This window comes from Buteo buteo, chromosome 15 (assembly GCF_964188355.1).
Source record: "Buteo buteo chromosome 15, bButBut1.hap1.1, whole genome shotgun sequence".
Taxonomy (NCBI): Eukaryota; Metazoa; Chordata; class Aves; order Accipitriformes; family Accipitridae; genus Buteo; species Buteo buteo.
Genome location: NC_134185.1, coordinates 27,525 through 40,514, shown reverse-complemented (window position 1 = coordinate 40,514; position 12,990 = coordinate 27,525). Strand labels below are relative to the sequence as shown.

General features: G+C 45.7%; 1 protein-coding gene across 1 annotated transcript; it reads right to left on the bottom strand.

Moving 5' to 3' along the window:
- Positions 1-3,173: 3,173 nt before the first annotated feature.
- On the bottom strand, positions 3,174-11,912 carry BAG2 (BAG cochaperone 2). Its single transcript, XM_075046407.1, has 3 exons — positions 11,521-11,912; positions 5,073-5,182; positions 3,174-4,037 (listed from the first exon to the last, which is right to left on the bottom strand). The coding sequence occupies exons 1-3, from the start codon at positions 11,676-11,678 to the stop codon at positions 3,637-3,639; spliced, it is 669 nt and encodes a 222-aa protein (XP_074902508.1). The 5' UTR covers positions 11,679-11,912; the 3' UTR covers positions 3,174-3,636.
- Between the last annotated feature and the right edge of the window lie 1,078 nt (positions 11,913-12,990).

Genomic DNA, 12,990 nt, shown 5'->3' with positions numbered 1-12,990 from the left:
GTGAACATGCACTTTGAACCTGTTAATTTATCTATTCAAGTTGATAGCTACCAGTTAATAACAGAATTAATGATTTGCACTGCAGAACCCTCTTGTTGGAATTCAGTCAAACTAACAAGCATGCTTCTTGGATTCCAGTGACAGTACCTAAGCTCCTACTGTTTTTCTAAAATAAATGTAATCATAGAACTTGAGCTGAAGTTGCAGTACCTGGACACTAATTGTACATAAACCAGAGAGCAAGCGTGGTCCAACAGGCTTGATTTCATCAAAACTACCTTACCATCTTTTTGTAGGAAGCAACAGTCATGCGTGTCTTCTTTTAAATGCTCAAATAGTATTGGCAGAAGAAAATACTTCTCTCTGCTAAATATTGCATCCAAACAGGTAATCAAAATTGTAGAAAAAAAAATGCAGCAATGCTTAGATTTAAGATGAAAGGTGCTATAATAGAAGAAGAAAAACTTTCAAACAGTTCCATGTCGAAGAAGTGCTCTATATGAGTCATCTCAAAGCCAGGTGAGCCCTAGTACTGAACTAGAGTCACTCTCAGGTTTCTAGTAGTAGGGTAATACTGATAAATAATTTGTGGACTGAGAATTCTTTCTTCTCTAACCGAGATAAATGTGGTTCAGCAGAACCAACGGAAGTTGGTCAAAAAAAGTAAAAATTCTGGACCTGGAGAAATACTGCTGTCATTGTGAGGATGAAGATGCATTGTGACTAATAAATGACTTACTCTTATTTGCAAGTTCATGTGAATCTGAGTGGTTAAAACAGGTAATGTATGTAACTGTTTTTATCACCATCATGATCTCAAGTAAATGTAATATATTTTTAGAAAAAAAAAAGTCAACTTACCATAAATCCTCAAGTGGGAAAATAAATGTTTAAACCTGAATATTCTGTGTATGCTGTTCCTGTAGAATCCCTACGAGTTAATTCTGCTGCTCTCTTGTAAGTGATGTTAGTTGTATTGTGCAACTTAAACGTTTATTTGATTACTGTTTGGTCTGCTAGAGTTCACTACTTTTTTGTGGTTATATTAAATTGTCAGTGTATTAAATTTCAAAAAATTGCTATAACCCTGTAGCTGTGCAACCTCAATCTGCTAGAGAAACTCGTGTGCCTGATTCTACTCCATGTATTGCGAACAGTTGGAATCCAAGCCACTACATTAGGTACCCTCAAAGGAACAAGTGTGGGCACCCCATTCTAATAGAGATGCTGTTTCTGAGCTCTTGCCTCTGATTTCTTCACCACATAGTTCAAATACAAAGTATGGATTCTGTTCTGCTTTCTGGTCATTTTATTTTTCATGATTGGTCTGGCTCATACAGTGACAGGGTTTAACTGAATGGTTGTAGACACTGGAAGTGGCATTGAAATATTACTAATATATCAAAGATGCCTGATGAGTTTTCTGAAAAGGTAAATAGTCACTGGTGGGTTTTGTTTGGTTGGGGTTTTTGTTTGTTTTGGCTTTGTTTTTTTTTTTTCTTTTTTAGTAAAACACAACTCAGCATCTGGGTCTGCCTCTTTACCCAGGTATCTCAGGAATCTGGGAAGTAACACACTCCTGCTTCCTCTTGCGTGCAGTTCTGCACACAGAAAACGATTTGCTTGCTTAAGACCCCAATAAGGATTAATTAGCAATGGTTTAGGTAAGAAAAAAATACTGAAATGTAAGAAAACTCCTGGTTTTATGGTCATGTATTTTTAGGTGGGAACTGTTTAACTGCAATTAAGTGAAGACCTTGAGAAAACTGAAGCTTTGACACAGGTGGGGGTTTTTATGTGCTGCGCAGCCGTATCATGTTCAACTTCAGGAAGCTGGGTGGCCATTCAGTATGGCTTCTGCTGCAAGCCCACAAGACACCCACTGCAGATGCCTGGGTACTTTCTTGCATCTCTGAGAAAATGTTTCATACTCCCAGATATCCCATTTCCAAGACTGAGGCACAGCCTATTTTATTGCTCAGGAGATAACGGGACCAGAAGGTCACTGGTTTTTCTTACGCCTTCTTTGTCCCAGCTGTCTCATGCCTGCTGAGCCTTGCCTACTGTCTTTTGATTACTGACAACAGAGCACTTACTTACTTAAAAAAAGTTAAAAACTTTAATCTGTTCTTTTGTTCATCTCCATCATGTGCATGATGCCAGCTATGTTTAGCCATTTTGAGTTACTTTAAGATAGCCAGTATGGAACTACAGTAAAAAAACCCAAAAGGTAATTTTTGCTGTGTCTTACAGGTATGACTGTGTGAAAGAAACTTCCAAGGACAGTAGCACTGCTTTTAAAATTAGGTTGTTCGAATCTATGGGGTCTTTAATGGATGTGGCATGTCAGTATGCAATGTTAAAGCATAGGAGAGGATAGTGATGGCTGTATTGGCAGACCTCTGTGGGTCAGATAACACAGAATTTAGGAAGTGGAAAGCAAACAGAAGAAAGAATTTGAAAAATAAACCAGTAATTCAGGTCAAAGTGTCTGATCTACACTATTAACTCATCTGTAGATAGGCAGGTTGTGATCACTTCATTTTGTCCTTGAGAACAAAAATGCTTGTACTAGTGTAAGTGCTATAAAAAAATAAAAATACTTTTAGCTATTGGTACAATAAAGAAGATTTAAAAAAGAAAACTAAAAACCTTAACACTTTTGGCCTGAATAACCTTATAATGGTCTTAAAAAAATCAACGATTGAAGGAATATTGTAAGCATTAATAAGCCATGTTCAACTTACCTATTTCACAGCATGATTTCTGAGAACAACTTATGCCGTATATTATTGTCAAGGGGTTTAATGCTGTTAAATAGCCAGAAGATTTACTGTGCTTGTTAAAGTTCACAAGGATCTAAAACATACAAAAATAAACCAGTTATTTTTGAAGTGGAATTACTGCGTTAAGCTCACCAAATTCTCAGGAACTTTTAACAGTCTCAAAGCTGAAACTTTGTTCTGAAAGCACCTGAAGTGCCGCTTCTGTGAATAAAATGCAGTGACAGCAACCTCATAGCTGCTTAGTTGTGACCTTTGGGTGGATGTGTTGCTTTTCATGTCCTCAGTTACAAACTGGAGGTAGCTCGCTGTCTCTGGAAAGTATTGTGATCTACTTAAAATTAGTGCCAAATCATTCAAATTATAAATGGTAATGAGTAGGACAGTGTGTTGTTTATGAAAATACCATATACAGTTTATTAATGTCTTTGATTTATTGCCATGATTTGTCTTTTGTCCCCAAAAGTCTGGTTCATACACTATGTATACAGCAGAGAAAAGCTGATATCTCACAATATGACAAAACAACTTCAGTTAAAAAAATAAAACAGGAGAATGGAGGAAAGGCTAGATTTTGATGGTTTCTGACAATTCAGCAGAAGCACAATTACAATTTGCAATAGAGCGGTATCGACTCTACAGGAGAACTGATGGCATCCTTTATTGCCAAAAGAAAATGCCAATGCTACCAAAACCCATTAAATGCTCACACCTCGCAATCAAAGGTACTTTGGTGCGTGTGCATGCGTATATACGTGTGTGCTTGTACACAGAATTTTTTTCTTAGCTTCTGTGTGCTCTTTATGGAGATTTGCTCATCCTGCGATGCGCCAGAAGTAGCCAGGAGCATAGTTTAATCCTGTTTGCTGTTGCAAGATTGTCGAACAGATGTCTTCTGATGCTCCAACAACGTGATCGACTTTTCAGAATTTTCTAAGTTTCTGAGCAGAGTCTCTAGCCGCCTTTTGATTTTCTTCTGATCCTCAATGGCACATCCAATTACAACAGACTGAAATTTCTGATCAATGGGTCCTGCTGGCACGTCAGATGTGCACGCACCGTAAAGTGACATTAAGCGGATTTTTGCATCTTCCAAATCATCTAGAAGTTTATTGACGATTTCATCAATCATCTTTGTGGCATGCAGCAGGGATTCCTGCTGCTGGGCATTTCGGATGGTTTCTACAGAAACCTCCACAGTGAGGGTGCGGCCCATCAGACGATTAGCAGTCAAATTAAGTTCTTCTCTCTCACCTAAATCGAAAACAATAAAGTATTCTAGATTACAGGCAAATGCTTTCCTGTGCAAATCACATCATAGAGACAATCAAACTGCTACAGCTTTGCAATAAACAAGGTTGTTTTTTTTAAGCAACAGACAATCAACAAGATTTCCAGGGGCCAGAAATGAGTTTTTTGCATTTGCCCAAGTCCTACTTGTTTCACAGAAGCTAGTGGCTTCTGATTTGAAATGAGGCATTAAGCTCTGCTCAAACTAAGCAATGCTCTTCTGCTGCTGACACAATGCTTGCTGCGTCACCTTAAAGCAAAGCATACAGTATTATCAGGAAACATTATTCATTAACAGAACTGGCATATTAAGGACCTTCTGTGGCACTGTGAGGAAGGGATTTAGACAGTACCCCAAAAGGCCATAAAAACTGATTTCTGACTACCAGACGCAATTAGGGGCCATGAAAAAAAATGGTTTTCTGTTTTCTGAAAACTTCTTTCCTAAAATATGGACATAACGTACTTGACATGTAGACTCTTGAAGAGCTAATAAACCAGCAATGTAAAGCACCTAATATAAAACATACAGATTTAGGGAATATATTTAAAGCCATATGTCACACAACCACAGCAACAACCTTAATCATCAGGTTCTTGCAGGCTGTACACTTTGTAGCATTCGTGCCTGTCCAGTAGTCAAAGCCATTAAAATGCTGGTTTTTCAACTATATTTATTCATCATCATTATCATGAACTTCTCTCCCTCAGCTGAGCTACATTAACCCTGATTTTGAAAATAAATCAGTGAACTGAGTATGGGCTTTCATGTACCCAGCAGTGACATTCATGGTAGACCATCCAACTTAACAGTAATGTGAGTTTACACGGTCAAGAAAAAGGGGATCCCAGGATAACGGATGGCCCTTCAATAACCTTAGCTGCCTCCAATGCCCGTACCTTTACCAGCAGCAAGCAATCAAACAGAGCTGCTCCCTAAGGCGCGGGCTGTTTTGACTTTGGGTGAGTTTGGGGGGGTATGGCAAAGCAGCTTCTCACCTTCACTGATGTGCCTCATATCCTGGCTGTTCTGTATATTGTGGATCATTTCTAGCAGGATTTCTTTCTCCTGTTCCATAGCAGATGCTGCGTCACGGAAAGCCTCTACCCTGAACATGGTTAAACCAAACAAAATGTTTAAAAAATAAAATAGCTGTTCACCTATATAGCTGCCAAGAACTGGTTGGGTTTTTTTTTAAACTTCAGCTTAAGAAGTATGGTCAGTTCTTAATTATCCATGAGCCAGAGTCTGATTTCATGACCTTCTCCAGTATCTTAACTTTGCTTTTCAAGACTCAATATAATTTTAAAAAACAAACACATAGGGGAAGAAAAAAACCCCAAACAACAGTAATTTCATCAGACTTATACTGACAGTGCTGTTCTATCCTACTCCGCGGTTAGTCTGAATATCCACAGCCTGATGGTACTACAGCTCTGTAGTGGAAGTCCTGTAGCTAACTAGCAATTATCAGCTCCTTAACTAGAAGAGAAACAGATTGAGTTCCCATCAGGGAACTTGGGGCTGAAGGTTGCAGCTGCAGGGATGGAGGCAGTGAGGGGGCCTGGCCCCCGAGGCCAGCAGCACAGAACCACTGCGACCCACCTACAAAGCAACAAACGCTCCAGAAAACTCAAATGCCGCCTTATAGCTGAACGAGCCCTTTCACGAGGGAGAAAAATGGACGAGAGGGACAAAGCTCACACTTATTAACATGACAAGGGCATCCCTGCCAAGTGGCATGCCTTGGTCGCTGGGAGAAGATGCCGGACCACCTGCCCCCAGTCACTGGTGTTTTCCACGGAGCAATGCTCGCCGTGATTCACACAGGGCAGAATCTCCTGTGGGAGCAGCTCCTGTTTCTGGGCTTGCAGGGAAGCATGGAACTCGGTTCCTCCTGACACAGGATGCCTACTCCAGTCCTGTTGACTACGCTGAAACTCATATGTGATGTGGCGAGGGTGAGGGGAAAGCCCATTGGAAACTGCTCTGCCTGATAACTATTCAGTCTTGGTAAGCTGCATGGTTGTGTGCCCATAGTCATAGTCTGCCCTCCTCCTCATGGCATAAGGTACAGACCCATCTGGCTATGGGCAATGTGAAAATGCCATCCTAGAAATATGAGTCCAGTTCCTTAATTCACATTCTATTCCCCGCCATGGTTTTAAGGAGGGGGCTTTTGCATTCAGCCAAGTAATATGGAAAAGCACATTTGGGAACTGCCTACTTTGGAGACCAGGGACAAGAGGGAAACATCCCCCTCCCTTGGCTTTGCCCTGGAGGATTGAGGATAGGGGCTCACAGAGGACTTGCCAAGTTGCAACCGACTGCAAGAGTTGTGTGAAAAAGCGTCAACTCTGCATTCCCAGACCCCACAGAAAAGCAGTTTATCACATGAACCTGGCTGACGGTTTCAGATGCTTTCAATGTGCAGCTCAGGAGGTCTAGCTGCTGTAAGCAGCACGGGAATCCATCTATCCTGAAATGTTTCTTAAACCTGGGCAGAAAAGGGGAAACAAACCAAAACACTGTTAAGTCTCTTGGATGCTCTGTGCTCTTCAACATTACTGGATGCAGCCTTGAGACGGTGGTGGCTCACTGCTGCTTCTGCAGACTGAGGGCTTATCTCTTGACATTAGGCAGGGAGCTCCTGCTCCCTCCTCAAAGGCTGGCTGAGGGCAGGTAACTTCGAAAAAACGGCAGGAAGAGAAAGGAGGGTGAAAGAAGGCAGAACAGGAGCATTTGAGGATATAAATAGTCACTTCACATGCAGCCTGCTCACAAAATGGTTCTGTTTTACAAAGTATTTAGCCTAATCTAGTCAGTGAAAACACAAGCTTTGAGCCTTGCCTTTAATGTTCATTCTGAGGAGGAGTGGGAAAAGTTAATGCAATGCAAATTCTTGCCGAGAGCAAATACTTTTAATTATTATTTTGGACGGGTTAGTAAGAGCAATGAGGCAGGTGGAGTCATTTCATACTTCAGATGTCTGCACTTTATAATTTAGGAAGTCTAGCAATATTTTCATAAATGCCTCACCGTGCCTTTTTAAAAAACTAGTATTTCCACAATTTAAAAAATGCATTGTGGTCACTGGAAAGCTTAAAATTAAAATTTGGAAGTAGAGAATTTCAATTTTAGTAATGTTTTTAAATTGGATTTGTTATATCATTGTATTGACTTAAAAACTAAAGGTCTGCCTTCAGCAGATGGATCAATCCATGATTTCCACAGGCTTTGCTGGGTCCTATGAAGAATGTGGAAAAACTGCATTGCAGAGATGCATCCTGAATTGGTGTGATTCTAAAGAGAGTGCCTAAAACATCACTGCTTCCAAAAGCCAGCTACTGGCATGCGAGGTAGGACCTAAAAGCCAAATGATGAGAATTAATGATTGTATACCGCACAAGCCCCCCCATAATTTACCAATTAAGAGCCTCAATTGACATTATTTTACAGAAAGTCATATAACCAAATCTTGAGAACTATTTTATTTGCAACAATTGCTTCTTGGGAATTATTTTAACCACTTTTTTGACTGCAATAGAGAGTGCCACACAACTAAAATCCACTGGGATTTTAATTTTAGTGTATTTGCTTCCATAAACAGCAGTCAAAATGATCGCCTACCCTGGCACCACATAATGGCAGGGGAAGGAGGCATAGCAGCTCCTGCCACCCGGGTAAAGGGACAGGAAAGCAGCACTTCCAGGGCTCCCCCACCCCTCTACTATCCCTTCTGAAAACTTCCATCTTGACCAATTATTAGCAGTGTGATGGGACTAAATAAGTCTAAAAACCAAACTCCTCGCATTTCGGAGACCTCTTGAAGGCAGGGTGGAGGCAAGGTGTGGTAACACAGCACATTGGCAGCAAAGGCAGCATCTGAGCAGCCAGCCAGACAGGTGATGGGAGTGAGACCCTCGAACAGAAGATGGGGGAAATGGCCCAAGAAAGGCCAGACACGGGAGCAGAGGCAACAGCCAGCTGTTGCTGCTAGGGACCTGGACTTCACGCAGTCAAAACAACAATACAGGATCATTTCAGAACAGGTCTCTAGGGGGAAAAGAACAAAAACCAAGGAAACCACTCACACCGGCCTCAGGAAAACAGGTAAGTGCTCCAGAGAAGATGCTGGGGGGCTTCATCCAGGTGAGACACCTCCCACCACCTAGCCCTATTTGGCCGCCCCAGCTTGTACCGAGGCCCCCAGCCGCCTGCCCCCACGCTGGGGTGGGTGCAGCTGGCTGCTCCCGGCCCCCAGGCCACAGCCCTGGAGAGACCCCGGCCCCGGCAGGAACTGCATCCCTGTCCCTCCTTACTCGCTGCTAGAGCCATCAGGTCCACACCTCGCGGTCAGCTCTCGTAACTTCTTTCCCAAAATGTGCTTTAACTTCATAGGTTTGTGTAAATCTTTACTTTGTTGGGGTGGGGGACCAAAAAAAAAAAAGATTGGAAGAGATAAACCTCTAGCAGAGGCGACTGCTGTGGAAAAGGGGTGAAAACACAGTCCAAGTCTCAAAAAACCAATGAACCAAAGAACAGAAGGCAAATAAAAGAGAGCAGAAAATATTAATATTTATGCCCAGCTGTCAATTATCTCAATACAGCAGTACAGTCTTTTTCTACCAGATGAAAACATCCAAACGTATTTGTACTTGGAGTGTATTTGTCGCTTTGAACAGCAACTAAATATTCCATCCATTACCTAAGACTTAAAAAACATTCCTTACTTCTGATCTTCCCCGGTCTGAGACCGATTAGCCATGCAGTGCCTTTCTTTCCTACATACCATCTACATGAGCAGAGCATTCCCCCGAGGAACAGGTGGACCAGCCTGTGCTTTTGTTTCCAGATGAGAAACTGGATACCCACTTTCTTACGACAGCTGCAAAAACTCTGTCCTTTAAACTACTGACTGACTTAAATAGCTCCCTATTAAAGCTTGCGCGCTGGAAGTGCAGAGAAGTTTTCAAAGGAAATCAGAAACGTCTGAAGACAGTGCAGCTTTTTTCCTGGAAGAGAGCTGAGCACACTGGACAGAGACAGAGCGGGGGGGGGTCACCCCAGCATCATCAGCTGCTTAAACTGAGTTTCTGTTCTCAGGTGAGCAGTCCAATGAACACAGAAATGAATGGTGGGGTAATATGGTTGTTCCAAAGGAGAACAGGAAAAAAAAGTACAAAAAATTAAGATTACAAAAAAACCCACAACGCCCAAGAGTCTGACATATCTCATGTACCATTAGACCTAGGACTGCATGTTCACTTAACACAACCACCAGAACACAGTGACTCATAAACAGAGACTCTGGTCCTGCTTCCAGCTGCTCCTGAGATGTCAGGGCAGTCACCGGCAGCCAGGGCAACACAAAGGCCCAAGCTCTTACAAGGGACAAACATGCCACCTGCCCCCCTTGCCACCCCTGCCAGGGGGCTCGCTCCCTGGCAGCCAAATTACTCCCCCTTTCCCATTCACTTTCCCTACAGAAGAAAGCCCCTCCACAAACACCTAGCAGGGAAGTACAAAAATACGCCATTACTGTCAGAAAAGCAGCTCTCGCGATGGAAGGGAAGGGAGAAGAGGGAAAGCTGTTCAAACCAGAGCATTTCCGATGGGATGAGAGTTGCCATGGGGTTCCGGCAACCTTAAGCAACTTGAGAACGGAGGATTGTCAAAGAGTTTAATTAAAGGGTGTAGTTCACTTTGACAAATTTTCACTTATTATATTTACAAGCAACATCTCGAGGGTCTATAGCTAAACTAAACCGGCTGCAGAAGGAAGAAGTGTGGAAGCTCTTCCTCTCCTGTCACTCAAATAACTTTGAAATGAGGCATGCTGTTTAGTTGTGCATGGAAAAAAAATAAGACTTGAGTGACTTTAATTGAAGTAGTTTGACTCTTTTTTTGTAACTGTTCCGCATTTAGAACTATGCCTGTTTGAAAGACCCACAGCAAACTGGGAAGTTTAATTTGGGGCTTAATTTCTGGTTAACCAAACTGTCTGCTTTGTTTCAGAGTTGCTCAGCAAATTTAGAACACCTTTTTGCATACTCTGATGCTCATTTTGTGATTATATATTCACATGCTAGACCTGGAGGTGAGCAGCGAGACCTGTTTGCAGACAGTGATTTTGTTTAGTCAAATTCAGAGAAGTCTGCAAAGGACTTCAAGGAGATTTAATCAAGCTAAGTGAAAGGCTAATATAGTAGCACATAAAGTCCACTCCTGAATAATGCAAAGTAATGCAGGCAGAAAAGGGAAAACGCAACTCCTGTATCTCATACAGCTCTTTTAATTACAGGAAAGTCCTAGAAACCTGCTGGGTGGTTCTGTGAAAGCCGCTGATCAATATGCAGCTGTAATGAAGGAAAGGGCCTGTTGAAACAGTCCAGGCAGGAGGTGAATCAGTGGTACACCCATGGCACCCTGCGCATCCATCCACCTCAGAAAGAACACTGTGTAATTAGGCAGAGCTGAGAGGACAAGGAAGATGATTAAAGGCAAGGAATTGTCTCTCATGCAGCCGAACTAGGAAAAAAAATCAAATGGGATTATTCGGGGAAAGTCAAGTAGCAGAAGGAGACAGGACACGGCACAATGATGAAATATACATCGTATTTGCAATTACTTTGGGAAAATACACCTAAGCTGCAGAATGCAATGCTATTCACATTACACTTACATGATTTACTACACTTCAGAGAGAAGGTGGACGTAAACACAGGCAACAAAAACATCCACAGCTGAACCAGTAAGCACAAAGGGAGGTTTGGGGGACGCGAAGCCTCGCACGCCGACGTGCAGCCCTGCAGCTTAAAGGCCTGCTCCGAGAGCCCGAATGACACCACGTTTTATCCTCGGCTTCCCTGCATCCTCTCATAAAACACCTGCCCGACAGATGCGGGATGGGGACTGTCGGGCTACGGAGTGGGACGACGGACATGATCCACTGCGGGGCCTGCAACCCGTCGTGTCGCTGCCACCGCGCCAGCCCCCGTGTGCTGAGGACTCCCCACACCGCAAAGGGTCACAAACCCGGAAAAGCCTTTTGCACTTTCTCCGAAAAACGCCTGTTTTCATACCTTCACACACGTCCTCCTATCTTCGTGTACTTCCAGACCAGGCTGCTTCACCTCAGAGCAGCAGCTGCCATTTTCAAGCTCGCTCGCCGCCCCCGGTGAAGGGGGATCCTTTTCCCCTCGCTCACCTCAGGAAGCCTCGCCCCCGCGCCCTTCCCCTCCCCTCCGCCCGGGGCAAGGCCCCGCGCCCCCCGCCGGGCCGCTGCCAGGGGCCATGGGCCGGGGGGCGGAGGGGGGGCAGGCGGCTCCCCGGGCCCCGCAGCGCCCGGCCGCGGCCCCCTCCCCTCCACCCGCCCGGCCCCGGCCCGGCCCTCCCCTCCCCGGCCGCAGCGGTGCGCGGTGTCGCCGCCCTCCGGGGCCCCACCTGAGCTCCAGCTGGTCCAGGTTCTCGAGCAGGCGGCTGGAGCGGTCCGCCATGGAGGTGGAGCGGTAGAAGCGGCCTCGGAGCTGCCCGCCGGACTGCTGCTGCTGCTGCTGCTGCGCCCCCTCGCTGGCCTTGGCGCTGATCTTGGCCTGAGCCATAGCACCCGCCCGCTGCCGGCGGCGGATCCTCGCTGCGGCCGCTCCCTCCCTGCGTCCCGCAGGCGGCGGCGGCGGCCGAATGCCGGCACCTCGCTCATGGCCAAAGAAGGAGCCCGCCCCGCCGCCTGCCCCCGCGGCCACCCCGCCTCCGCGCCGGGCCGCGGCCCCGCGGGCGCCGCCTCACGCAGGGCGGCGGGCCGCCTCGCCAAGCCTCGCCTCGCCTCGCCAAGCCTCGCCGGGGCGGACCGCCCCCCTGCCCCCGGCGGGTGTGGGGCGGCTGCGCGGGACAGCCCCGCCGGCGGGACGCGCAGCGCTTCTCTGGCAGCGGTAGCGCCGATCGCGGCAGGCCGAGTTCCTCAGCGAGCCGGCGGTACGGGTGGGTCGCCCGCGGGGACCGAAGCCGCGGGGCGACAAGCGTTCCTTCCCGTTACCGACACCCCCGCGTCACCCTCCGTCCTGTCCCACGCGGGAGCCTGACAGCGGCGCCCGGCCACCGCGCAGGGCTCTCCTCCTCCCCGAGGGCTCTCCGGGGCCCAGGGAGCCCCCGGCTGCCCCCGCTTCTGTCCCCGCTCCCCGTCGCGACCGAAGCAGCGAAACCCGGACCGGCCGGAAGCAGCGTGAACCAGAAGCGAAGGGAGGAATCGTGAGGTCTTCAGGATCGGCATTAACTTCGTCCGAGAGGGTAGCCGTCAGTACGAGGATTTGCTTTCCAGAACTGTTCTGTAGGGTTGGTTCATTGGTTTGCTCTTTCGTTACAGGAAACGAGAAAACCCCCGCTAACCCTATCAAAAGCTATTCAAAAAGTGAGCTACAAAGCTGAAACATCTGAAAATGCAAGAAATGGGAGGGGGAAAACAAGAAATGCTTTAAAAATCTAGGAGCCCAGTTGAGGGGAGAGAAAAGTTGGAGAAAAGTAAACCAGAGACAGCCCTTACTGTAAGCAGAACCTGAACAGCATTCCAAAAAACAAGATACTTGAGATACTGCCACTGATAGCACACCTTTCTGGTGCCAACTGTAAGAGCCACCTGACTACCTGCAGAAAAGAAGCCATTCCACCAGCCAGTGTTGTCCAAGGTGATATGAAAAGGCTTTCCAGTAAGAAAAGTGTTTAAAGTTCCCCTTCTTGCCAGAAAGAAAAAAATACATCTATTTCACGGTAGCCAAGGTAGCGGATCTACATCACTAATGATTTGTTCTGAGATCGTATTTAACTTGACTGTACAAAACGCTACCTTCTCTCTCGCAAGCGCCCACTGTGCCAACTTAGTAAACAACTTGCACAGAATCTCTTGTACTTCAGGTTCCTGCT